The sequence below is a fragment of the Fundulus heteroclitus genome, chromosome 10 (genome assembly GCF_011125445.2).
Source record: "Fundulus heteroclitus isolate FHET01 chromosome 10, MU-UCD_Fhet_4.1, whole genome shotgun sequence".
Lineage (NCBI taxonomy): Eukaryota > Metazoa > Chordata > Actinopteri > Cyprinodontiformes > Fundulidae > Fundulus > Fundulus heteroclitus.
In genome coordinates this window covers 20,976,701-21,002,198 of record NC_046370.1, presented here as the reverse complement: position 1 = coordinate 21,002,198, position 25,498 = coordinate 20,976,701, and the positions used below count along the sequence as shown (strand labels likewise).

Sequence of the window (25,498 nt, the reverse complement as noted above, 5' to 3'; positions counted from 1 at the left end):
TGGTGGTTTGAAACTCCGTCTGTCACTCTGGGTCCCTGAGCAAAACCCTTGGGCACAGATTGCTCCCATTGCTCAGCGTTGGCAGTGCACTGCTCCCTAAGGGATGGGTTAAACTTAGAAACAAATTTCCCCTCTGTGGGATAATACAGGGAAATATTTTTTTTAAAATTCCAGAATAGCCAAAAATCACCTCTGTTTCCATCAATGTTTTCCAATATGATACTTCAAAATGCACATAAGGCTACTGTAGCATACATAATTTGTAACATATATAAATTACTAGACAATACAACTATTGATTCTTTGGACTTAGGCCATAGGAGCACCACAGCTCTCAAAAGCAATGTATACCATCACAGGTGTGTCATGGAAACATGATCAGCACCACTTTGACCCAAATATTGCAGCAACGATCTGATAATAACACTTCTTAGTTTCACACTGCTTCTTTGCAGGCCCTTCAGTGACGTCAGGTGAATTTCTCTAATAATTTCTGACCACTTTTGGTGGCCTCATAGAGCATTTGAAATCTGTTTCCTGCGAGACCCTTTAACATGAAAAACCATAAACGAGAAAATTGTTCTCACAGAAAGGTAGCTTGCCCGGTCGAGACGCAGCAGAACACCGTGAATTCACCACCAGCCATAGTCCCAGCGTACCCACAATGATTGACACGGGAGCACACTTGAATTGACGAAGGTACTTCAGGTACATGACAGGACTCAATGTTCCACAGAACCCCCTTTATTTCCCCGCATTTAGAGCCTGTTTGACTGGAACATAAGTTTGAGAAAAACATAGCAGCCTTCTTTTTGTCAACTAACAAGTAGCGTCCAGCAACATGAGGTGGAAACTCTGGTCCCTCCTGGACTGCTGATATCTTATCAAAATTATTTAAAACAAAATAAAGGGTATGATGTATACATTTTCCAGGTTTTAAAGCATAACCTTTTTTTAAACTTTAATATCTTGATACCTGGACTCTAGATCCTATTTAGATCCTAGATTTAGATGTAATGGTGGCTTGCTTTAAAGCTTTAAGCTGAACTCTCCTCTTTTTATTGCAGCAGCAATGCTTCTCCTCTCTTTGAATTGCTTTCTCATTAAGTTACCTGTAGCCAAGGGAACTACTGTAAGCACTTTGCAAGAAGTGGTAAATTATGGAGAGTCACTTTGTCTCTCCAGTGGCTCTCCTGCTGAAGAGTGCGCTGTTATGAAGCAGCGGGCGGAGGCGGGCCTCCAGCAAAGGTTTGGTTGGGTCTGGGTTTTTAATCCCTGCACAGGAACGCCTGAGGTCACGTCAGTGCTGCGCAGCCTCCAGCACACAGGCAGGTGTTTCCCCTCCACGCTGGAAAACTAACACCACCACCATCATCATCTCGTTCTGATGTCATCCTGAAACTTGGTGAATTCATTTACTGGAACATATTTAGAGTGGAAGTGGGAAGTACACGCTTGAACGGCCGTGAAGCTCTCACTGGTTGCCAGATAAACCACAATCTGGTGTTTGTTTTCACCTAGAAAAAATACATTTGTGCGGTTTTCACACGTCTATTTGCAGAACTGCCTGGCAGAGTAGAAATAAAGCCTTTGATACATAGCAACGGGCAAAACAGGTAGGATGTGTTCCCCCCTGCAATCCACTTAGGGAGTTTCTAAAGAAACTATTAAGAGAACGAGGCAAAATTTCAGAGCTAAATTCAGCCTTCATCACAGCGGGCAAATTGTACACCAGAGTACGTAGAGAGTAATTACTGTTATTTTTAACTCTGGCTTCTTCGAGGTTTTACTCGCGTAACCGAGTTGGCTCAGCCAAAATCTTCTGAACAGCTCCTCTGTTGATCCTGGTAGTCTACAGGGATTCATGAGAAACGTCCCAAAAAGTCTCAGTGGTTTATTTTTTGATGAAGTCCTCCGTAACGCTCGTGTGTTGAGTTCAGGTCTTTAAATAGCAACATTTTCAATTATATGAACGTCTAAACAAGGATGCCCAAAAAGTCACTTGAACTATGAGGGAAAAGAAAAGCCAAAGCAGATGATTAGCTTAGCAGCGGGAATAAAATATGGGAACAGAAACACTCAAAAGTCCTAAAGTTAACCTTATCCCTTAAGTTAGACAGAACAGCGATGGACAATTTTCAATTAACATAAAAACCTAGTTTCTCATATTGTTTGTTGGCTTTGCCACTCTGTTGGGAGATGATCCGTTTGGAAATATCAGCTGTTAAGGATACCTACACAATCTAAAAAGTCCTGAAAAGTATTTCTTGTTATAGAGAGGTATGTCAAAACGTAGAAAAATATCACTATTTCTCACCTTCCTCTCTTTCCTTTTGTCCAATGAGTTATATCCATCCGTCCAACTAGACTACTCTGCCATGAATTCACTGTATACTACTTATATATTATATGTGGATTTAAAAGAGACTCAGAGTTAGAACCTAAGAACCTTCACGCCCAATACAAGCATACAAATCAGGGTGTAGAGGTTACTGGTCCAGGAGGGCAATCCTCTCATCCTTTTGCTCGGCCGCACTCCCCAGGTCCTCCTGACAAATCAAAGGTGTCTCCAGGCCACAAGGGAAATATAGTACATCCACTGAGTCCTGCTTCTGCCTCTGGGTCTCTCCCTGGTGGGACTTGCCTTGAAATCCTCCCAAAGGAGGTATTTAATCCCATGGAGGTTGCCTGAACCCCCTCTGCTCACTCCTTTTTGAAAATAGGCTGAATGAACAAGCTCTAGTCCCTGTCTCTACAGGTGAAGCTATCTTAGAACCGTCTACATTTAAGCCGTGTACCCTATATAGAATAGGATAGAAAGGACATTTCTTGCCCTTCAGTGGGGAAATTCACGTGTCCCAGCAGCAAAGTGAAATATCCTGGGTCATATTTTCACAAGCATGTGAGCGCTGTGTTTCGACTCAGGTCTCTCTTTACCAAAACAGAGGAGAGCAACTCTCAGACAAAGCCTCGACCCATCTGTCCATCTCTTGCTCTCTCGTACTCTCACAAGGGAACGAGACTCCAACAGACAGTAGGTTATCGTTTATAAAATGGCAGTTTGTAAAAGCTTTGCCTTGTTCAGAAAGGTTGCATCAGCTGTTCGCTTTGAATAAACACCCTGTCTCAAACAGTCATGGGACTGTAGATGATAGTGGAGAGTCCAGTTCCCTTTAAACAGGAAGAGACCGCCACAGAATCAGCCCCAGGAAGGGCAGGCACTTGGCATTTGCAAAGAAAGCTAATATTTGCTTTTATGGCTAAAGTGAAAAAGGAATAAAATATAATTGGGCCTTCGTGGACCAATTCCCAGTACTGCTGCTAAGAAAACGCAGGTTGTCTCAAGTAGTCTGCAGCTGGAACCCTTCGAGACTTACCAATAACTTGGTAAAGTTTCCAAACAATGCTGCCTCAGTAAGACTGATGAGTAACACTCCTTTAGTTTCCATGTGATCAGTGTCCATGTCTTTTTGCAACCATAAATATTTCTAAACAGACTTATTTCGCTTTCTTGCAAGCAAAGGAAAACAGCTGGATTCTGTTTTCAGCCAGCTGTTCAGCAGTACTTCAGCAGGAACAGGTGGGGTAAGGTGGTAGCACTGCGTTACCCTAAGCGTTTCTGCTGCAACCTATTAAAACCTCCATAGAACCTTTATTTCGGTCACCGACCCCTGTCTCCTCCATCTTCATCCCCAATAACAAATCCAAGATTGCCGATGCTCATCTGCCAAACTGCCCCCTGCTGGCAGAGCTCATTAGCTTCATGGTAGAATTGAGTATATAGTCGAGAATAAAACCCCTAATCAGTCATATTAGCACATAAGTCTACCTGCCGAGATTTCTCAACTGTGTATACACAGTCTCAACCACCGGCATGTGTATTCAGTAACAGGATGGTATCTGTTTCCTCAGGCCTGTTTGGGGAAGGATGGATCACACCTTCAGCTCAGACTCAAACTGACTCATAGGAACTAATGAGCAACTAGATTAGCACAAATTCCCCCTGACTAGACCTGTTAAACACACAGGCTTTGACTGTGTACAGTGTGAAATGCGGCGTTTGCTGCAGAGCGGCATGTTGGGATTTACAATTCCGGTGCAAAGCAGAACCGGGGTGACATGCTGCCATAGCTGATCCTGGGAACATATCTGACCCAAATAAGGTCCTGCTTTCTGGAAGGCGCTCAGTGTGTGCGACCCCCCCCAGGTCCGCGTCGGTCACGTCCTGTACGGCAGAAGCACAGAGGAGTCCCAGAGAGGCCAGCGAGGCTTGTGAGATGATGCACAGAAACCCTGAGGGGGCGGGACGAGACAGAGCAGGCTTTGTTAACTGCAGTCAAACATTTAAACACACTCATAGTCAACAATGACAGTTTGTGCGAGCATATGCGCAGCATCTATGTGTGACCGAGTGCATGCTTGAACATGCGTGCGCGTCCCTTCTGCTCGGTGAGTATCTGAAGCGTCTAGGTCTGGGAATGTGGCTTTGGTTCACATCTGCCTTCGGACCAAAACAACATCTCCCAGATAAAGATACGCTCCCCGTCCCTCCCCGTCCCCTCTGTCTGACTCTGTCCTTCGTTTGAGGAATGTCTCGTTCTCGCAACTCCTCCTCCGCTCGTCGCTCCGTGCTCTATCCGAGCACATTTTTTTTCCACAGATGTCCGACAGCCAAACACACATGTGAGAAACTTCTCCCCTCCGAGTGGGGTTAGGAGGTCAGTGTTACAGTCTCTCCCCCCAGAGGAACGCCGATAACGGCAGCGGCGTGATGTGTTGTTCCAAAACAGTTTGTTGGCAAACCGGTGTGTGTGTGTGAGTGCGTCTGTTTACGGAGAGATTTTAGCGCTCTTCCCGCTGATGTCATGGCATATTTTCAGTGGGAGTTTAAGAAAAAAAATGGTGAACACGTTCCACAAATATGAACATGGAGAGGTGTCGTAAAGTCAGATGTTATTTCTTATTTTAGGGACTCTACAATCACATTTCTCATGACCTTTATAGCCTAGCTTTTGGAGATGTCACGGAATGTAATGCATAAGCTGTGATAAAGTATTGAGACACATTTTTTATTCTTTTTTCCCCATATTTCTTTCTTGGAACTGCCCAACGTCTTGAGTCTTTGTTAAACAGTCTTCAGTGAATGCTCTTTTGGTGTTGGCTGCTTGTTCATGCCTTTTCACGCCACTTTTTGTTACTGACACTGTAGTCTGTATGCAATAGGGCTGACCGATTTTGCAAAATAATCTAATTGCGATTTTTTATATATATATATATTGCGATTTAATGCGATTTTTTTCCAGTTTAATTTATCATGTCTTTTTAAACATATACAAACAACAAATCAATTTGTATCCTCGCCGTGCGGATTAGTTGCTAAAAGACCCACAGCGTCTAAACTCGGAGCAGAAATTATTGCATTCTACGATATATTTCAACCAAAATTGCAATTTTGACTTTTCTCTGCATTATCCACAAGCAACAAAAATGTTCTCTAAAAAAAGATGTTTGTAAAGAAGGACTATTTAAAACAAGAGCTTTTAATGTTTCTATTAATCAGAATATTATTCAAGAGAACAGCTTTTAGTTGATTTGGACATCAATCCTTGTTGGACATAAAGTGCAACCAGTCAATGTATTAAACTGATTAACCAGAACTTAATGCTATGTATGATTATATAAACTCTAAAACAAGTAATAGAATTAGATTATTTCACCGCTGCAACTCTCTTCCCTTCCATGTGGAGCAAACCCACTTTAAACATTTTACCGACACCTAAAGGACGCGTCTGATTCAATAATTGTTACATAGCCAAAAATTGCAGACATCTGCGATTTGGAAATTGCGTTTTTTTAAAATTGTGATTATATTGAAAATGCGATTAATTGTTCAGCCCTAGTATGCAAAGCTGCAAGGAACCATAATTTAAAAATAATCTTTGGGATTGAGCTCATTTGAGGAAAGGTCTTTTTATGACATGCTTCTTCATTTTTGCCTGCCAAGAAAAAAACATTTACAGGCTGCCCTGGCCTTGCAAAAGTAGACCACATGAGCTGGTTGAGGTGGTGTGCGCTTACATAAGTGAACCTGGCATTGCGGAACCAGTGAGTAACTGGAGCTTGGCCGGTTATAATCCAGAGCTGCTTGGGTCTCCGACTACTTCTCACGGCGGCATAGAGGCGTAACAGCGGCCGTCAGAACTCCCCGTTCTGTATTGGTACGTGGAGAACACACACAGATGCGTGAAGAGCAAGTAGTAACGTCATTAATCGTAATGATTTATTGAATTTGAACTGCTTTTTACAGTTTTCAAGCTTAAAGTGTTGCCGCTTAACATCGAGTAGAAAATAGAGCAAGAACTAATAGCAGCAAAATTAAATACACATTTAAACACAGCAAAATCTATTCAAGAAGGTCTTCAGTCCTTTCTTAAAACTCTGTAGTCTGTGGTATCCTCAGATGGTCGGGGAGGGTGCTTCATAGGCGAGGTACGGCAGAGCAGAAGGCCCTGTAGCCCATGGTACTAAGCTTTGTCCGGGGAGGATACAGCCAGAAGGAATTAGTGGAGCGGAGGGACCATGATCAAGTATGTCAAGTATGAATGTTGGCTTAAAAATCATCTTCTGAAATAGGCTTGAGATGGATGACTCATATTACAACAAATCATTGAGATCACTCTTTTATTTCAAGATACACACTTCAGAGTTTTTTTTTTTTTTTTTTTTTTTTTTTTTTTTTTTTACCCAATTCCTGACCGGCATTGTTTAATGAAGATTGGACCAGCTAATTCCGGATTTCTCTTTAAGAACTGCAATAGATGACGACATAAAAAAAGCATTCTAAATGACAACTTTTAACCTTGCTGCCATGAGCGGTCATTGATGATTGATGTTAGATAAAGAGGCATCGTTGAACTGTGTGGGAGAAAGAGGAGTTGCTGTTCAAGTCTCATCACTATATAATTCAGAAAGAAATTATTTGTAGTTAAACATTGAAGTTGGCTTAAGCATCTTATATTAGCGATTAGCACGGTTACCGTAGTCTTTCTTATTGACTATAGGGACTGTACACTCAAACAAAGTCCATATAAAATGTACATTTTTACTGTCATATTTCCTAAAGGCTGATAACATTTCCAAATGTAGCCAGTTCTGCAACAGTCAGAGGACACCAGCTCAAAAAAAGAAAACGAATCAACTTTATTCAGCCTTCATGTTATCTGCTGAAAATCTTGCTCTCCCCATGCTCTCCCTGCCTGAATGCAGATGTGTCTCAAAATAGAGAATTTGCACTACATTGTGTGATGCATCTGAATGTGCAAACACCTTTAGTATTTCCTTTGAATTATTTTGAAACACCCCAGTGATACCAGAATTAGCTAACTTTGACTCTACAATTTCCACACCAGATAGTGTTGTTGGAAGGAAGCAGTTTGGTTTGGTGTGTTCACTCATTTAAAAAAAAAAAAAAGACGCATTTTTCTGATTTCTGACTGGCCTCAGAAATCTAGCACGTTCTGTTCACTGCTATTCCTTGAGTGTTTCAAAGTGACTGAAATAACTGCTGCTAACCTATTCAGTAAGATAAACTGCAAGGACTTCAACCTGATACTGTGTCAGATAACTCATTTCAAAGGAAGGGTTTTGTATTTGCAAGTTACAGGCTATGTGCACGTTTTCCGACTGGCAAAACATGAACTTTCAAGTTATTCTCCAACTCAACAATAATTCCATTGCTCTTACATACTTGTTTTATTTTTTTGCAGGCTCGCAAGGGCTGGACAGGCTCCTTTATCCTGGGGTTAGTGGGTAGGATGCCCGGTACTTCCTGGATAGGACAATTTAGGGTGGATTAACCCAATAAGAGCATATTTCTTTAGACTATGGGAGGTAGCTGGAATATTGGAAGAGTATGCAAATGTCAGAACTCAGGACTGTGAGTACACAGTGGCAACAATGCTGCCACTTTGCAAAAAGGCTGTCACAAACATCCTAAAATCTTAACAATGTGTTTGTGCAAGATCAAGGCGACAGTTCTCTATGAAATAAGAAAGGTCCTGGAAAGGGTGTCCCAGTGTGACAGCCTATGTGTTCAAGTACAAGAGTTTGGATCGTTTTGACAGCAGGGAGGTGATTTACTTGTCTTGGCAAATATAAGGTATGGGGGCTTCCTGCAGATTTATATTAAACTGATTGATTAATCTCTAGTTGACTGGATAGAGCACTTGACTTCTTAAATATTCAATAGCTGCAGCTCTGTTGATCAGTCTGTGAATGACTGACTCCTGTCACATAATGGACGGATAATACAAAACATTTCCTTTCTGACAGGGACTTCATGGAGAATAATTCTACCCTGCTGGAACCTTCAAATATTTGATATCGCAATCTAGGTCTGAATTTAGAGCTGTGAGTTGGCCGAGCCCTAACCTCTGGGTGATGATGTTGAGCGCGCACTTATCTTCAGCATCAGCAACATGTGTATGAACATCTAGTAACCCAGGATGTGACACCGCTGTCCCAGAAAGGGAAGGTGGAGGTATTTACTGGAGAATAATAGGAAACAGACACTTCCTGTGTCTGTCATACCTCTGTTTCCAGAACCCACTGACACGTTAAACAGGGAAAAGGAGCCGCCTTGTGTCCTGCTGCTGTTTCTTTTTAAACTCCTAACAGAGATGGCCCCCGCCCTCTGTTTACATCCCACGTGGAATAGGCTTCTGTGTGCTCGCTTGTGGCTGTTTACAGCTCTGCTCCAGTATGTATACAGCTGGACTTTTGTTTGCCTTTTCTGTTGGAGCTGCCCTTCAGTTTATAGTTTAAGTTGTCTGATCTTTGAAGCAAACAGTAAAAACTCTGTTCAAGCTCACTGTCAGCAACATGTTGGTCAATAGTTGCTTTGGCTGTGTACATTATCAGGTTTAGATCCCTTTTTCTTCTTCTCTGGAATGTTACCTAACATTGCAGGTTGCGAACAATTCAACATCACTTTGCTAGATTAATTGGGAGGAACTAATATATATATATATATATATATATATATATATATATATATATATATATATATATATATATATATATATATATATATATATATATATATATGTATGTATGTATGTGTGTATGCCTTTTCAGATTTTGCAAAGCAGCTCAGTTAGATTTAATGGACAAGTCTGCAAACATCAATTTTCAAGTCTTATCCCAGATTTTCTGTTAGATTTAGGTCTGAAGTTATCGTCACATGGCCCGAAATTATGAAGTAAAATGTAAACGTGGCCCCCTAATAATAACCTAAAATCACAAAAAAACTTTACCTGCTCAACAATAATCTAAGGTTTCAATATTCTAATGAATCATCCTGATCCAAAATTTGAGAAGGGATTTGGATGTTTTCCTTTTTTAAAGAAAGGCACCCATTTAGCTTAATTTCTTGGGTCTGAATTAAACATGGGGAGGGGGGATCTTCTTTCAACCATAAGACCAGAGTTTGCATCACTCTTTCTTTGAAAACACTTGCCACATTTAGTCAAGTTTAATAAATCAAGTAAAAGCTGTTTCTTTTTAGAAGAAAACTACTGTATTAGTGTGTTCCTATTTCATGTAAAGTTAAAGAGAAAGCCAAAAGTCTGGTTATTAGGTGACAACTACATCGTGTGGTACATGATATTTTTTGTTGTAAGATAAATAAAATGAGTTAATAATGAGGTGCCCTACTTAGAAATAGTTTCCATTTACATCCACCACCTGTGATGGTGAGCAACATTTGTATTATTGAATTGCAGACGGGGGCAACGTAAAATCAGTCCTGCAGCCGCAAGTGAGACCGTACTTTGGACACCCCTGATTTAAGCATTTGATCCACTTTTAGATGGTAAAAACTGCTTATGCTGTTAGTACCATGTTGTATTTCTGTGTATTAATCCAAGTAAATGCAGAATAAAGATGGAACAGAATAAAAATATCCTTTATCGTCTCTTAGGTAGAGTCTGTTCTGACCCTTTCTGTAAATAGCATAAGTACTGTTACTCTAGTCCAGTTTATGTTCCAGTAAAGCCTGGGTGCTGATAAGAGTCCACTATTTCTGCCAGTACCCTGGATGTTCACTGTTGTAGGTGTGGTGGTTCTGCACCTGCAGAAATTCATCACCAGCTACCTGGTTTCCCCCACATTGAATAGGAGATGGTTCTGCTGGACCCTGTCCTCAAAGTCCTGTGTCCGCTGTCTGCACTCCAGATCGTCCTCCCCTTTGATGAGGTCGCCTATGGCAGAGTCAGCTGAGGACTTCTGAAGATGGCATCCATTTTAGGACATACTTTGCAGTGTTTGAATTCCTGACTTTCCGTTGTGTCTCACTGTTGCTGATGTGTGGAAACAAAAGAAAAGAAAAAAAAAACCCTCCTTTTTCACAAGTCCCTGTAATGGATGACGCAATTGTTTAGCCAAAAGTCAGGAGATACTGAGTCAGTCAGGTCCTAAATCCTGTCCAATAATCCGTCCTTTTGAAGCTTTGGTCCCCCTACACACTAAGTGAGTGGGTGCACAGCATTTCGTAAACCATGTAACAACTTCCACCACATCTGAGTCACCTTTTCAGCCCATTCAGCGTCTGTGTTGTATCACTGTTAAACCCCCTAAAAACCGCTGACTGGATCCGTCATAGAGAATCTGCAGCTGGTCATTCCTTTGGTTTTTCTCCTCGTGTATTTTTAGTGCTTCAGTAATTTGGGCAAAGTGTAGCTTATATTGTCAGGTTCTGCTACTGGTTTGAACTTCCCTTCAATAACTGTGAAGTGGTCACTTCCTGTGGGCTTCAGCTGAGTGTCAAAATTCAAGTGAAAGGTGAACCTGATGCTTTAATTTACTGCTGTCCCCCCCGTCCTCACCTCAGTGCGAGGTCGGCTCTTCATTGAAGAGAGAATTTAACAAATTATGTTTGGTTTTCTGTTTCAACCAGCGTCACTGAAACAGACAAACCACAAGATATTTTGTTTTCCATAATAAGCGATGTTGCATGTTTTTTCTTTTTCTCATGTGGGAAATGTCTGTTTTTTTGGGAGGAAAAGCCTGACCTCTGTTTACAAGCCTTGGAAGAATGCCTTTGGCTGCTTCTTTATAAGTATCATAAATACCTGAAACATTACAATTACTCTTCAACTGTGAGTATAACATATGATGAAAATGTTAAAATGAATTGGATAATGCTGCATTCATTGTATGGCAGAAATTCTGAAATGTAAGCTTTTAGCTCGGGAGAAAAGCATAAAACATTGTAATACGTTTTTTTTTTTTTCGAGATTGACAACAGGAGACATCTTACTAACTAGATTTCTACCAGAATTCTTGGACCCAAAGCAAAGCGCCTAAGTGGGTGGAGTCAGAGAAAGTGGGCCATATGTAAGCGTAGGCCTGGACGATAATTCAATAACAATATATATCGATCGATAGACGTATGGGTCAATAAAAATTTCAATAGCCATGTAGGTTAATACTACAATCATTACTTCCTCCCAACCAATCACAAACCCAGACCCAGGAACACTCCGTCACCAAGCCCCGCCCCTTTCAAAGAGTTCAGAGTGCATGCGTTCTCCTTGCTTTTTTTAAAAAACTTGCAGTTTTGGTCAAAAGTTGATTGAATAAAGGGCTGAGTTTGAATTCAGTGTTTGTGTGTTGTGTATCTAAAAATAGGTCGCTAAGCAACAGCATAAAATGGCCAAGGTTGCACTTTAAACATGTTTTGAATTTGTTGATAATTATCAATATTGATCAATATTATGTCTATTTTATCGAAATGCTTTTTTTCTATATAGTCCAGCCCTAGTTAAGTGTACATCATCATGAGACACGGCAGGCTCGACTGGTTCACGTGTAAAACGCTGAAGTTTTTTTAATCGGTGCTCGTCTTTTGACTGTAGACAACCCAATATAGGCATTTTAGGTTATAAAAAGTCAGACTCTTCAAAGTATCCGCTTCTTTACTTCCAACAAAACGAGTCACTAACGTTACCTTCCACTGTCTTTTATTCCTGTTGAGACAAAGCATCATGCAGTATTTAGATCCATTGAACTCACAAACAGATGTGTCTAGGCCAGGGGTCTTCAACCCTGGTCCTCAGGATCCACTGTCCTGCATGTTTTAGCTGGGTCTCTACTCCAACACACTTGAATCAAATGACCTCCTTGGACGCCCTCAAGCGCATGCAGCGACCTGTTAATCACCTATTTATTTAGGTCAGGTATGCGGACTGACTCAGGGTCAAAGATGTACTGTTGTACCATGTGCGTCCGTTTTTCGTCAAACTGTGAACATTGAATGGTGGGCATGGCGAGCTGTAGCTCAGCATAAATTTGACAGAGCCCTAAAACAGCTCATTCTAAAAGCTCAAAATACGTGCAACTGTGGAGGTGAAATCTCATAATCTAAAAATGATTTTGTGCAAAAAATACATAGTTTTGAAAGATGTTTGAAAGAAAAAAACATAATGGGTCACCTTTAACGCCCTTTAGATAGATGGGTATATCTTGGTTTGCCGGTGTGCCTCTTTTAATTTCTGGACGGTGAACTGAATAATGTTCGTACAACTGTGCCCTTATTTGATTGCTTTATACCAAAAAGAACTATTTCAGTCAAGGGTTATAAATACCTCACAAGGCCTTGTTGTGCAGATGTGGTCTACTGCAACCAACTAAGCCCTGACCATCAGAGGCATCAAGCTAAAACGCCAATTAGAAGATGCTAACGGTTTCCATTAAGTTGAAGCGTAGCTGTGCTACCATGGTGAGCCAAACAGTGTGCAGAGGAAAATAATTACCTGCAGCAAGTGACAGATTTAGTAAACATGTCAGTTTAATGGCTCATTTGTTATGTCTGGAAATAATTTCATTGAAACAAATCACAATCCTAACGCTCAAATAATAGCCTTCTTGTTATCCTGTCTTTAAGTTCTCAGATGGCAGCGGTAATGACTGTTGCCTTTTCAATTAAAAGTTCCTCTGTCAAACGGGAACAGGGGGCGTGTCAGGACGTCTGCAGCGCTCGCAGGCGGCAGCGGCGTTTGTTGTGGTCGCTTCATGAGTCAGCGCGGGCCGAGATGAGTCCCCGCGTTCCCCTCCAGCGGCGATTCTGCCAGGCCGGTGAATGTTCAGCCGAAGGCAGTCTGGGCTTGGGAATGGGAGCCATCTGGAACGCTGCATTATTTAACGTCACATATGTTGGTGGGAACTGCATCGAGATGCCTCTCACTTCACACCGCAAGGTGTTCCCATTCTCTCACTCACGCCGGATGTAGGTTTTTGATTCTGTTGACGAGAGTTTCATTTTAGACTCCGTGTTTTTTGTGTATCTTTTTTTATTGCATCGCGAAAAGTTATTATAAATTGTCTCCACGTCCCAGATTTTCTTTATGTCCTCCTGCTCTACTGAACTCGGGCAGCCCACTCCCATCTGCCTTTGCCTGCTTCTTCTGCTCGGCTCAGAGAGAGAAAAACTAAAATACTCTGGTATCATTTCACTGATGACAAACAAGTGTCCGGTGCCCAGGAAGAAGGCAATAGGGAAATAGCCAGGAAGGGAAAGACAATCAGGAGCCTTTTATTGCTACAGCATTGAGCCCTGATATTCAACACTTTCTTCTCTAGCCAGCTGTTTACTTGGTTCCACTTTTAATAAAATGAATAATAAAAAGTTAAAAAGTTAGTTTTCATTTGAATTGTTACAGTTTGTTAAACATACTCAGAACTCTTTGCATGCTATAGGCGCCATTCATGCAGAAACGGTATTATGCAAACACTCGAGATGCTGTGATCAGAATCTCCTGTCTATATTTTGTCATGACCTGCCAGTAACAATTTTTGCAAGGTGTAAAAGCCAGAAGACAACTTGAGCGCAAATATTAACCAGAAGATGACAAAGAGACCATGGCATGGGGCAATTCGAGAAAGAGGATGTGACAAGTACAAAGCTCAAAATTGAGGAATGGAAAACATTTGGAACACCAATGCGTGAAAATCAAAAGTAATTACAGGAGGGTTGATCATTTGTAGACTATACAGTATAATCTTTTAGTTTTTGTGGTTCCTCTCTGATATTATTTTGCGTCACCTTGCTGATATTCTTCCATCTATTCATTTCTGATGACCGCATCGTCTGATTTCTGATCTTGAGCCGATTGATTGATGTATGCATCACCCCAAAAAAAAAAAAAAAAGAGAAACCAGATGTGCTTCAAAGTGTCTGTCTGACTTACAAGTGTTGTGAAGAGCTTCTACTGTGACCACATATGAGATTTGACACTCACACAGACGTTTTTCATGCTTTTTTTTTTTTTTTTTTCCCAAAGCATATGCAGCTGATCCACTGACTTGTATCTTTTTATTTATTTTAATGGCATTTTTGTTTGTTCATTGTTTCATTCATAACCATTGTTCTCAGCCGGGGGACGTTACTAGATGGTTTAAGTAGTTCCGCTTTACCAAAACACGCCGCGGACAAATATAACGCCGACCTCCATGACCATCAAAGAGGAAACATTGCTGCGATGTTGTTGGATACTGTGTAATTACATTCAGTCCTAACCCACACATGTTCATACGCTCCCATCCTGTGGGACCAGAGAGGGTTTAGTACCATCCAGGCTTCAGCAGCCTGTAGTGGCTTCAGGCTCTGCGGTCCTAAAAGCTTTCTCAGAGACAGGCTGTGTTGAAATCTGCGCATAATGGTGTTTGGTTACAGGTGAAACAGGGTGAAGAAGTCATAACTATTCATCAGCAGCGAAGGGATGGGTTAACTAATGAAATTAAAATGCTGTCCTGTTCCAAGGATCCCATATTACAGCAGAGATCTAAGCGTCTAAAGGGCTAAAGCAGTAGTTTATGAACGGGTTTGACCCCTCTATTCAGTTCTAAGTCGTTTTTGCTTGCGTATCAACACCAGAACTGAACCTCCCTGCTGTCTTGTATGTCAAAACATGGAGCCGTTGAACACCTTCTAGTTCCAATTTAGAAAAATGACCTTAACAATTTTTTTGTTGCTAACTGCTTATTGGAATATAATTTGATGATATATTTTCTCCATTATATATATTCAGACACGAAAGGGACCTGTTTACAAATGGATATTCTGCAAGTTATGCGTACCCTCGTTTACATGAGAAATAAAAAGTGCTAATAGGTAATTTAATGGGCATCTTTCACTACGTTCTATATGTGTGCGGCAGCCATATTGGATACGGGACTCAGACTTTCTCCTATTTAAATCCGGACTTCAGGGGGCCTTGTTGTGTTTCTTATGGGGAACTCAGAAAATCTGGCTACATTTGAGTACGTCAGCAAGGCTATGGGTACATTCTGTTCTGTTGCTTCTCAAATTAATATCAGTGTTACCCTGGAAAGGACCATCTATAGTGAGGTGGCTGCTATAAGGTTACTTGCACCTCCTAAAACTAACCTTGTCATGTCAGATTTGAACACTCCTCCCTGGACAGAAGCTGGAAGTTATTCTGGCCCTCTCGGGTCTCCAAACAGCATCCCCTCGCCATGTTCCTCAGCCCCATCCCCATTGTTTTCCTGCTAATCAGTAGCAGATGTGTACAGTTTGCCCTACATGCTCTCATGTTGTGCTCAGCTGCTCGCTGTGTGCACAAACGCTGACTCCGGCGCGCCGGGTCTCGGTCCCTGTCTGCAGTTCGCTGTTCTTGGCGGGGCCGAGCTCGGTCCACTGTGATGTCATTGTTGGTTGTGAAATGCTCGTGGAAGCGAGACCCTAGCTGAACTCGGTCGTGCGGATCTGCTCGAGATCCTCACCGGCGTTCTCTTCTTTATCTTCAGCGGCTTATGTCGGCGATGGAACACGCTCGGGAAATAAACGTTCGTCTCCTGAGCTAGCGTGCTGCTGATGAGACCTTTTCCACGATTATTAACATTTATTGCTTTTCTCTGTCAGCAGAGGACAGCGTCTCTGAGTCAGCTCCCTGCCGAGGACATCGGAGAGCCTCTGCCTCCTCACTGGAGATGCTACATGTCTCCACAAGGAAAGAAGTACTATGTCAACACAGTGAACAATGGTAAGAGAAACTGACACTGCATTTAGTTAGCATCCTATTAAAACTCTGTATATGTATTATAAGTGGTGTTGCTTCACAGTGTATGCACCACTAAAACGACAAATCGCAGAATACCTTGAACCAGATTGTATCCCGAATTATCGGTCAACTTAGCTGTTTTCAGACACAGAGCTATGGTATTTGTCCACTACAGGAACCCTTTCCAGGATCCAGGGTACCTTCCATTTGCCATTTTTACCCCTCTCCCCATAGTCATTATTATTTCTGTGATTTATCCTCTGTTTTGGCTTAAAACATGTTTTAATTTTAAATGAGGGACATAACTTTCTAATCTTGGTATCATATAAAAGGGAATATATTGGCTGGTTCAAATGACTCAATTTATTTTGCATAAAACTTTCCTAAAAAAATTTGCCTTTCTTCTACAGGTAAGGGCATTAATAATGATGATAGCACCACAGAATGTTGTTTTAAAAGTGTTGTTTTAATGAGCCATCTCAGACTGCAGCTTCACAGGACGGAGGAGCGGGGGTCTTTAAAGCCGGCTGCACCTATATAAGGCTTCTGAGTAGGAAATATGAGGCTGCCAGCTTATCCCCGAATTTGTACTGCTGCCCACGAAGGCATATCGCTAAGTTCACACGAGAGTTTGCCGGCCACGAAGAAGAGAAAATGAAGTTTGAACTTCTCAGTTGGCCAGTTTGATGTTTTCATGGAGAGAGAGCATGGAGACATTTCATACCTGAGCTGGAGTGTGACTCTACATTTCTAATCAGCCACACTGCCCAGCATTGAAGCAGCTGACATGCAGCTCCAAGTGTCCTCTTTGCGTTTACCGGTGCCCATCAGTGTGGGGGCAGCCGTTCTGACAAACATGATGAAAACATCACAAAGTCAGCTTGCCCAAACTTGGCCAATAAAGCTACAAACGAGGAATTTGACTTTGGTTCCACCTTGGTCGCAATGTATATACATTTTATATAAATGTATCCATTTATAGGGAAATTAGTTTTTTTTTTAAAGAGAATATTGTATATATGCAGTATTAGTACAATACTTAATGCCAAATGCTAATGCGTTATTTACCAGAAAATAAACATAACCAAAAAAATAAAGAACCAGACAAGCTGGTGAGATAGCAGGTTAGGCGCTGCAAGGTAGGGTTTATGACATCATAATCTTTGTGTTAAAACTAAAAGCATTTAAAAATGCTTCATCCAGTTTGAGCTAAACAGATCCCTACTGACCATAAGTAAAAAATAAAGATTTGAAATGATGTCAAGATGAGCATTGTTCAGTTCCGATTTCTCAAAAATGGGATTTTAGTTGAACTCGTTCATTCAAAGTCGTTCTTACACAACAGCGCCTGCGGGCTTCCCCAAATGTTACCACGGAAAATAATTTAGAAGTGGTGGAGGCTTTTTCATGACTTTTGTAACCAAATATTGCGGGCTACTCTGTTGATCAGTCCTTAATAGTTGACTTTGTCAACACAACACTACAGCAACCAAATAACTACATTTTTTTTTATACTTCAAAATAGGAACTTTAATGACTCAAATATCGTTTTACCGACTAATATTTTACTTTTTTACCAACGTACTGTTTTATAATGAATGAGATATAATAATGTTGGTATGGTACGCCTAGCTTTGTTTTATGTTGTTTTCTTTGTTGTTTCCTCTGTCTGTGGAACTGCCAGTAGCGCTGCTTGTTTCTGTCTACATGATTAACAGTCATCGTGTGTGAACATAGCCTTCACACACATATTAGCAGGGAGACAGCCTAATTCCCTCCTCGGTTCCCAGGCATTGCAGAATTCCCCACTTTATTTTCTGCTTTTGCTATCCTTGTGTGGCCATGTTGTAAAAGCTGACTGATGACAGTCATTTCTTGATTTGGCCACCCTTGTGTTCTTGGAGCTGTAATGAAGGATAGAAAGAGGAGGGAATGCAGTGTTACTGGTCTCCGGGGCTGATACGGGGCCATGTCCTGAAAAGACGTTGTGGCACGATGGCCCTACGGTGGATTGTAAAAGTGTTCACTCACCTTTTACTTATTTTCACATAACACACTCACAAACTTCAGTGTGTTGTATAGGGATTTTATGTGATTGACTGATGCAAACTACCGCATGACTGTGAAGGAGAAGGAAAAGCAATATTTTGGTTTTCAGCATTTTTTTCTGATGAAATTCTGTAAAGTGGGACATCCATTTGTATTCAGCCCTCAAATCTTGCAACCTCTACAAACTTTTCTCTAGCATTACCCAAACCTCCGTCTGTCTTCCCATCTACTGTTATCTATTTTCCTGTCCTGGCTGATGAAAAGTAACCTTGCCTGCAAGTTTAAATCTCACAGTATTTGTGTGTTCACAAACACACGAGAATCCATCTTGTACAGCTCCGGCTTCTAGCGTTTGTGTCCGAACCAAAAACCGTTCGGGCCAATCACGTTGCAGCATTGAGGTTTAAGGCGGGACATACCTGTACCACGAAAGCAAAAGCTGCTGACCCCACATACGAACCAACATCAACATGGCAGCGCAGGAGGACGGACGCATAGCTGCTGTTTTGTCAGAATCCACGACTTTATCTTTGAAAGAAGGACAGAAAGAAGCGCCTTGACCAGCTTACCTTCTTGTGGTTTCTCATGACACCTTCTGTTTAGGTTTTAATACCGTAATTGGCTAAAACCAACCTTTGGTAGGCGGGCAGTGGGTGTCGCTTCGCCCAATCAGCTCAGAGAGTTCTGCTGAATGTCCCTCCTTTCCCCAAACGGAGCAGTCACAGACTGATAATGTGCTACACATTATCAGTCTGCCTGGCCTGGTTAGATTAAAAGCATCCCCATACCCATTATGTTTGGTGTAAAGCTCATCTGACCAGATCAACTTCTTCCAATTGTTTTCTGTGCTTAGATGGTTTGTGGGAAATGTGAAGTGGAACTTGTGATGGCTTTCTTTGAACGGTGGCTTCCTGCCTGCCACTCGTCAACAAAGGCCAGATTTGTAGAGAGTAAAACCAGTAAAGCTCTCCACAAGTTTCTATCCAAACCTGAGCGCTATGTTCCTTGTTCTTGACAATGCTGTTTGTTTCTTAAGGCCGAGACACACCAGATCTGAATTAGGACTCGATCCCACGGAGAATCAAATCGTATGAAGTCGTAACAATTACATCTGGTCCAAGTCAATGGGCCCGGGCAGAGTTTCTTGCAGTTCTACGCAACTGTGTCTGCATAGTTCCGACCAAGGTAGACCCCTGGTCTGTCTTGGTTGGAATTACGCAGCAAATTGATGTTAAAGTCATGAGTCAAGACATCCGCTTTGGGGAAAATACAAAATCAAATCTCTAAACCGCATATAGGTAACTTGGATCAGCTCTATTTCATTATCCAACACATAATGGACATTCCTTTTAAAGCTGTTCTGTGAAGGAAGGCCTCATCCTTCATTTCATCAGTAAAAATCAAAAAGAAGAGTTTTACTGTAATTTTTGAACATGATCAAAACAGCTTGTGACAAGGTTAAAAAGTAGTACACGTACTTTTTGCAGAATACTACGTCCAACTCACTTGTAAAAGTACTACAATCTGATACTTATTGTTCGCAAGTTGTTTGTTTTCAAGTCAACACTCTTCCAATCAGTCTGTTTCCCTTTAATTAAACACAAACTCTAGAGGATGAGCAGTACAGTGTAGCTTGTCCCATTGCACCTGTCCTCTTTAGCTGTGCTTGTGGCCCAGGATCCTTTTAAGTCTGTAACCGGTTCCTCATCAGGGATGTTGGCATCATGCATGTCCCTTATCGTGGCCACAGTGGTCAGGGTTGCGGCCTTGCAGGATGAGAGGAGGTTTAAAATTGGCTCAGGGCTCCACCCAGGCACGAGAGTGGGGTACTCCCTCCTCTTCCTGCTCCCCTCCCTGTATTTTAGGGATATATGTTGAGGTGGTTCTGAGGGGCTGTCAGATAGACGGAACAAAGCATTTTTCTTTTCTCCTTCTGTTACCATCGCATGACGGGGAGCTAAGAGCCCTATGAAGGCATTGTTTTAATGTAGACACTATGTTTAGAGTGCCTATTTTAGCAAAGCTGTCCAGCACTTGCTTCTAAAGAACCCATCTGATGACCTTTTATTTAAAACAATTGATATTTATAGAAACTTTGTTGCCTTTTATTTTTACCATTCCTCTCCATTGTTACTCTAAAGTTCAGTTTTATAAGTGTCTTCTGTGTGCGTGTGTGTTGTGTTATGACACTGCCATGGTAACAGAACAGCGTGCGTGGGTAAGGGTTGTGTGTCCTTGTCAGTTTTTGTTCTTTGACTTTTTCCTTCCTGCCTTGCGGTTGGTACGGGTGTCCTCGTAAGAGCCCGCGCTCCTCCCCGTCTGATTGGGGAGGAGCCTTTACCAGAGATTTACAGTACCATCCAATTTCAACTATATTCAAAAGCATAGAAATGTTTTCATGACTGCCAGTACAGTCACTGGAAAGATTAAGTCTATCCTTCCTAGAACTGTTATTAACCAACTAGATCATTTTAAACATATATATTTGATTAACTGACCTACATAAGTGATAAAAACAGGAACTTTGGCAGTTTGTTGGTCTGAAGCTAACAGGTTTGTTTTTCCACAACACCAAGGAGGAAAGATGTCAGCAAAGGCCTTATGTCCTCTGACCACACTCGATTTGGTCCACCCAGCTCAGCTCCTTCCTGCTCGGTTTTATTCTCCGCATTTTGAATTTCAACCTGCCTAGAAATGCCTGGAACAGGCAGACAGTAGCTCTGCCTTCTACCACGCACGGTGGATGGATCAGTCAACACATTTTTCAACAAGACACACATCAGAGACAGAACTTAACGGTTTTCATTGAGGGTAAAATGAGAGAAAGCATCGGCAAATGCGGAGATCTAATACACGGCCTCTTCATATAGAAAGCTGAAGTCCTTTTTCTTTTCTTTTTTTTCCTTCAGGCATGATTCATGGTTTGTAAATAGTAAAAGTATATTTCGGTTTGACCCACTCCGTTAATGGTGGTCCTTAATATTAATGTCATCACTGTTCAGTTTTTCTGAACTTCCTTGGATAAAAAAACTTATAATTTCTCCACTCCCTTGGCCAAACTCTGAGTAGCAGTGCGTTTGTGTCAAAACTCTGTTGGAGTCCACTTGGTTTTGACCTTGCTCTGGAGTAGGGCCGGAGAAACCTTAGAACAAAACTGTTGCAGAGTAGTGTGCCCCAAACCTACAGATTTTTCAACCAAGTTAAAACTTGTCATCTTAGAATGAGAAAGATTATTCACAACTAGATGCCATTTTTCAGTCTTGACAAGAAATTAGAAAAAGACATATCAAAATGGTTTGTTAGATACAACCAAAATGGCCACATTTGGCCATAATGCACAGTGCAAACACTTATGAGGCAAGTTTATCTATCAAGGCAAGGCAAGTTTATTGATAAAGCACGTTTCAGTAACAAGATGATACAAAGCATCTAGGAAATCATTGCAGAGTCTCACAGCAGGCATTCAGTTTACAATGTAAAAAAAAATCAAGGCGTTGCAATTTCCCAGGCAAAGTTCAGAAGTGAACAATTCTGACTTAAATGTATATATTTACGTAATATGCTTATTAAAAAGACCAAAAACCATTTGATCATGATAAAATTAGGTTATATACACCAAGCCTCCATCTTAATAGTGTTTTGGTAGTGCATTTTGATCCAAAAAATAATCCCCTCTCAGGTGCCATCAAGCAAACATAAAGAGACATGGCGACATCTACTGGCAGTACCGCAGAACTATCATAATGGCAGTGGCTTAATCTATAAATCAATTGTAAACAATCCCAGACCGAGAATGACCCTCTGCGATCCCTTGAAATAAGAAGAGAGCCTTGCTCGGCGTGATCAAAGACCAACGATCTACAGCAACTTTAAGAGCCTCATTTCAGAACATTTACTCCCATCAATCAACTCTGCGGTCACATCTGAGCCTCAGCAAGTTTAGTGTCCACTTCAGTGAACACCAACGTTCATACTGTATTCCCAGGGACATTCCAGGCTTTCCGCTCTTGGAATCATATTTTCTTCATTGTTTCGCTGGGAGATGCTAATAGCCGTTAGCCCCTTCCTGGTTTTAACCCCTGCTGCGCATGCGCTGTACGTACTTCCATTAAAATTGTAAATAAAAATGACAGGCTTTGTTTACTAATAAAATGAGCAAAAAAAAAAAAGCATACAACACCAAAACAACAACTATTACGCCAGCAGGACGTGATAATCTTTCACAAAAACTTTGTATGCAACCAGAGTGAGCTACTGACGTATAAATAAATAAGTCAAATAACATGGCTATGCATCTTTAAAGACTTTAGTAAGATTTAAAGGGGCCTAGCCACATACTATGTCTTTACGAATTTCTGTGCCAGTAGCTCACTCTGCTTGCATACAAAGGTTTTCCAATTAAATGAATGTGCCCTGTCTCCATCTTGCTTTCTGATAGTTCCATGGTACTTCCGGCAGATGGTGATCAACAATGTTTATGTCTGCTGATTACGCCCTGTGCAAAGTTTTTTTTCTGGCTCAAAATAGACACTATCAGGATGAACGCTTGATGTATATTGTTTTATTTGAAGATACATTTATGTTTTTTTGTATTTTCTATTTATTGTTAAAACTACGTGACTAGGTCCCTTTAAGAGAGTTGAACCTTTCAATGAAAACCTTTAACAAAATAGATTTGTTTTTGTAAATAAACATGAGAGTTAAGGACAGCAGACTGAACAAGTATGGTTAGTTGGGAGAGTTTGTCAGGATAAAGCCTTTTTTCTTTTAAACAAATACAGACTGCAGTCATACTGGGCTTGTGCGAACCTGTATACTAACAATACTCTTTTCAGAGCAAACGTGCCGTTGTGGTGTACACAAATAAAAACACGACAAAACGTTCCAGTTTTACCCAAAAAGTTGACGTAAAGGACCTAAAACAAAGGAAAACGAGAGAAGAACGTATATTAACCTATGGGAATAATACAGAAGACACAGAGAACAGAAGACAGGAACGAAAAACCTACGCCTCTTTTGCAACTCTGGATATATTTGTGACTTATTAAATACCAGCAACAGGATGTAGCATCAGAGACCTCTGTCATAGGGTTATGAATAAAATATAGTTCAGTTAGCGCTAACTGGGTCATGTCCCCCCCTTCTTGAATCCCAAATAAAGGATATGGCCAGTTACTAAGACCATAGCTTGTGGTGTGGACAGTAAGCAGGTAAAACCGCTGAGCAGAGATTGTTTCTTCTCGGGCCTAGATTTACTACATGTAGTGATAGTTATAGCTTACATCAAATTACAACCCAAAATGTATTATCTTAGGAAACTTATATACGACATGTTTGTGCAGTGTAAAAAAACCCTGATGTAACAGATATTTGTTGTTTTTATCACACGGTAATGTTTCAAATCATCAGAGAAATGTTCACAGAAGAACTGTAGAATCAAGCAGTCCATTTTATAGAACAATAAGGCAAAATAGATTGTTGCTGAAGAAGCTGTTGTATCCGGGCATGATGGCAGAAAGTTAAGTGGAAGGAAAAATGTGGTAAAAAAACAAAACAAAACAGTCTTGGGATGTAAAGCCCACTGGAGAGTTTGGTGGAACAGCACCGGTTCATCTTTGTGAATGCCTCCCTGGGCAGGCCATTAATTATTATCGAATGTACGCCACACAATATAAATATTAGAAGAATGAGAAAGGATTAGGGTAGTCTAGAAAACATTTGACATTTACTTTTTGAGAAAATAAATTAGATTTTTTTTTTATATGACGGTTTGAACATTTCCAACTGCTTGTCTGAATTTAAGGTTGCCTTGATGTCTTAAAAATATATTTTTTTCCTATACAGTTTTACACGTTACAGGCATTATAAACCTAAATGCATTGTAATAATTAGAAATGTGTTAAAGGCCATGGTAGCTTGGCTTTCCATGCTTTGTAGTAAAATATAGTCTGTATCAATTGAATAAACTTTGGAATAATAAAGCAATTTCCTTTATCCAATAAGAAACAATACACTTTAGCACAATTATCTGGCATTTCTTTCAGCATTGATTTGGGTTTATGAGAAGAGAGGAGTAACTGATACTTGTGCAGCCTGTGAGGAAAGGCTGATGTTTTTCATCCAGCTTGAAGTCACACAGCCTGCTCCTGGTTATACCCTCCACCCCGTGTCATTTGAGCTGATAGGTTTGGCACGGCTGCTTCCTCTTCTTGGGAGGGATAACTAGATCCAATAGAGTACCCAAAAGGCTCTAATTCAATAAAGGCCCCTTACATGTCTTTTCTAGCCATTCTCAAAGCATGAATGGTCAAAGAAAGGTAATTAAAAGAGTTCTCTTCCTTATATGGGTGTTTTTTTTTTTTTTTTGGATCTTTTACAGCGGGAACCTTGACACGATCCACACATTTACACTGCAAAAAGGGAACTAAAAGTAAGTAAAATGTTCTTAAAATTAGTATATTTTTCCTTGATTTAGGCATATAAATAAGACTATTTGCCAATGGAATTAGAATTTCTACCCCCAAAATAAGATCATTAGACATCCTGCACTCGAAATAAGATGATGGAGATGAATTGTTCTTATTTTAAGTGCAAAAATCTAATTCAATTGGCAAATATTCTGATTTACCAGCTTCAATCAATGAAAGATACATTCATTTCAAGAGGATTTTACCTACTTTGAGTTCCCTTTGTGCAGTGTAATTTACAGTATCCACAACTCAACTCCGTGGCCTTTCATTGATGATATAAGAGATGAAATAGTTCCAAAGAAACGAGAAGCCCAGTTTCCTCTAACAGCAGGGGTTTCATTACGGTTTGTTTAAGCCTGACGTAGACCTATTCAGAGTTTCCGTTTCAGCGAAGGTCATCCAGTAGCCCCTTAGTCCTCACCCTTATCTGATTTACAGCGTTCGAGCTTAAAGCAGCATTAGTTCACAACGCAAAATCCCAAGCTGTCAAACATCTCCCAAAGCACTGTTCAGTCCAGCCGCAGACATACCAAAACTTAGCTGTAGACCTAAGCTTATTAAGATAGTTAATCAGGGAAGCAGGCCCATGGTAGCTCTGGAGGAGCTGCACTGTAGACTTTGGGAGACCTGCTGGAGGAAAGCATGTCAGAGACACAGCAGAGGTGTAGAAATAGGTGCTCTGGTCAAATGGGACTAAAACTGAACATTTTGGCGTGCATTCAACATACTCCGTGTGGCAACAGAACAATCTCTGCGTGTCAACATGAACATACCAATCAGTGGTGGCAGCATGATGATGTGGGGTGGCCCTTCTCTAGCGGGGTCAGTGGAGCTGGTCGAAACAGAAAACCATGTGTAATTATCCTTCTTTAAAACTATACACTTACTGTGTTGATTTGT

General features: G+C 41.0%; 1 protein-coding gene across 3 annotated transcripts in view; it reads left to right on the top strand.

Annotated features, from left to right (window-relative positions):
• gas7b (growth arrest-specific 7b) overlaps positions 1–25,498 on the top strand; it is a 76,739-nt gene that overhangs the window by 9,736 nt on the left and 41,505 nt on the right. The window contains exons 1-2 of one of the 3 annotated variants that reach the window (XM_036142321.1): positions 4,356–4,449; positions 15,941–16,061. In XM_036142321.1, the coding sequence (XP_035998214.1) occupies positions 4,426–4,449; positions 15,941–16,061 (145 nt within the window). In that variant the 5' untranslated portion in view covers positions 4,356–4,425. Of the gene's footprint in view, positions 1–4,355; positions 4,450–15,940; positions 16,062–25,498 lie in introns of those variants that run through there. The other 2 variants (XM_036142319.1, XM_036142320.1) reach the window with 2 other exon arrangements.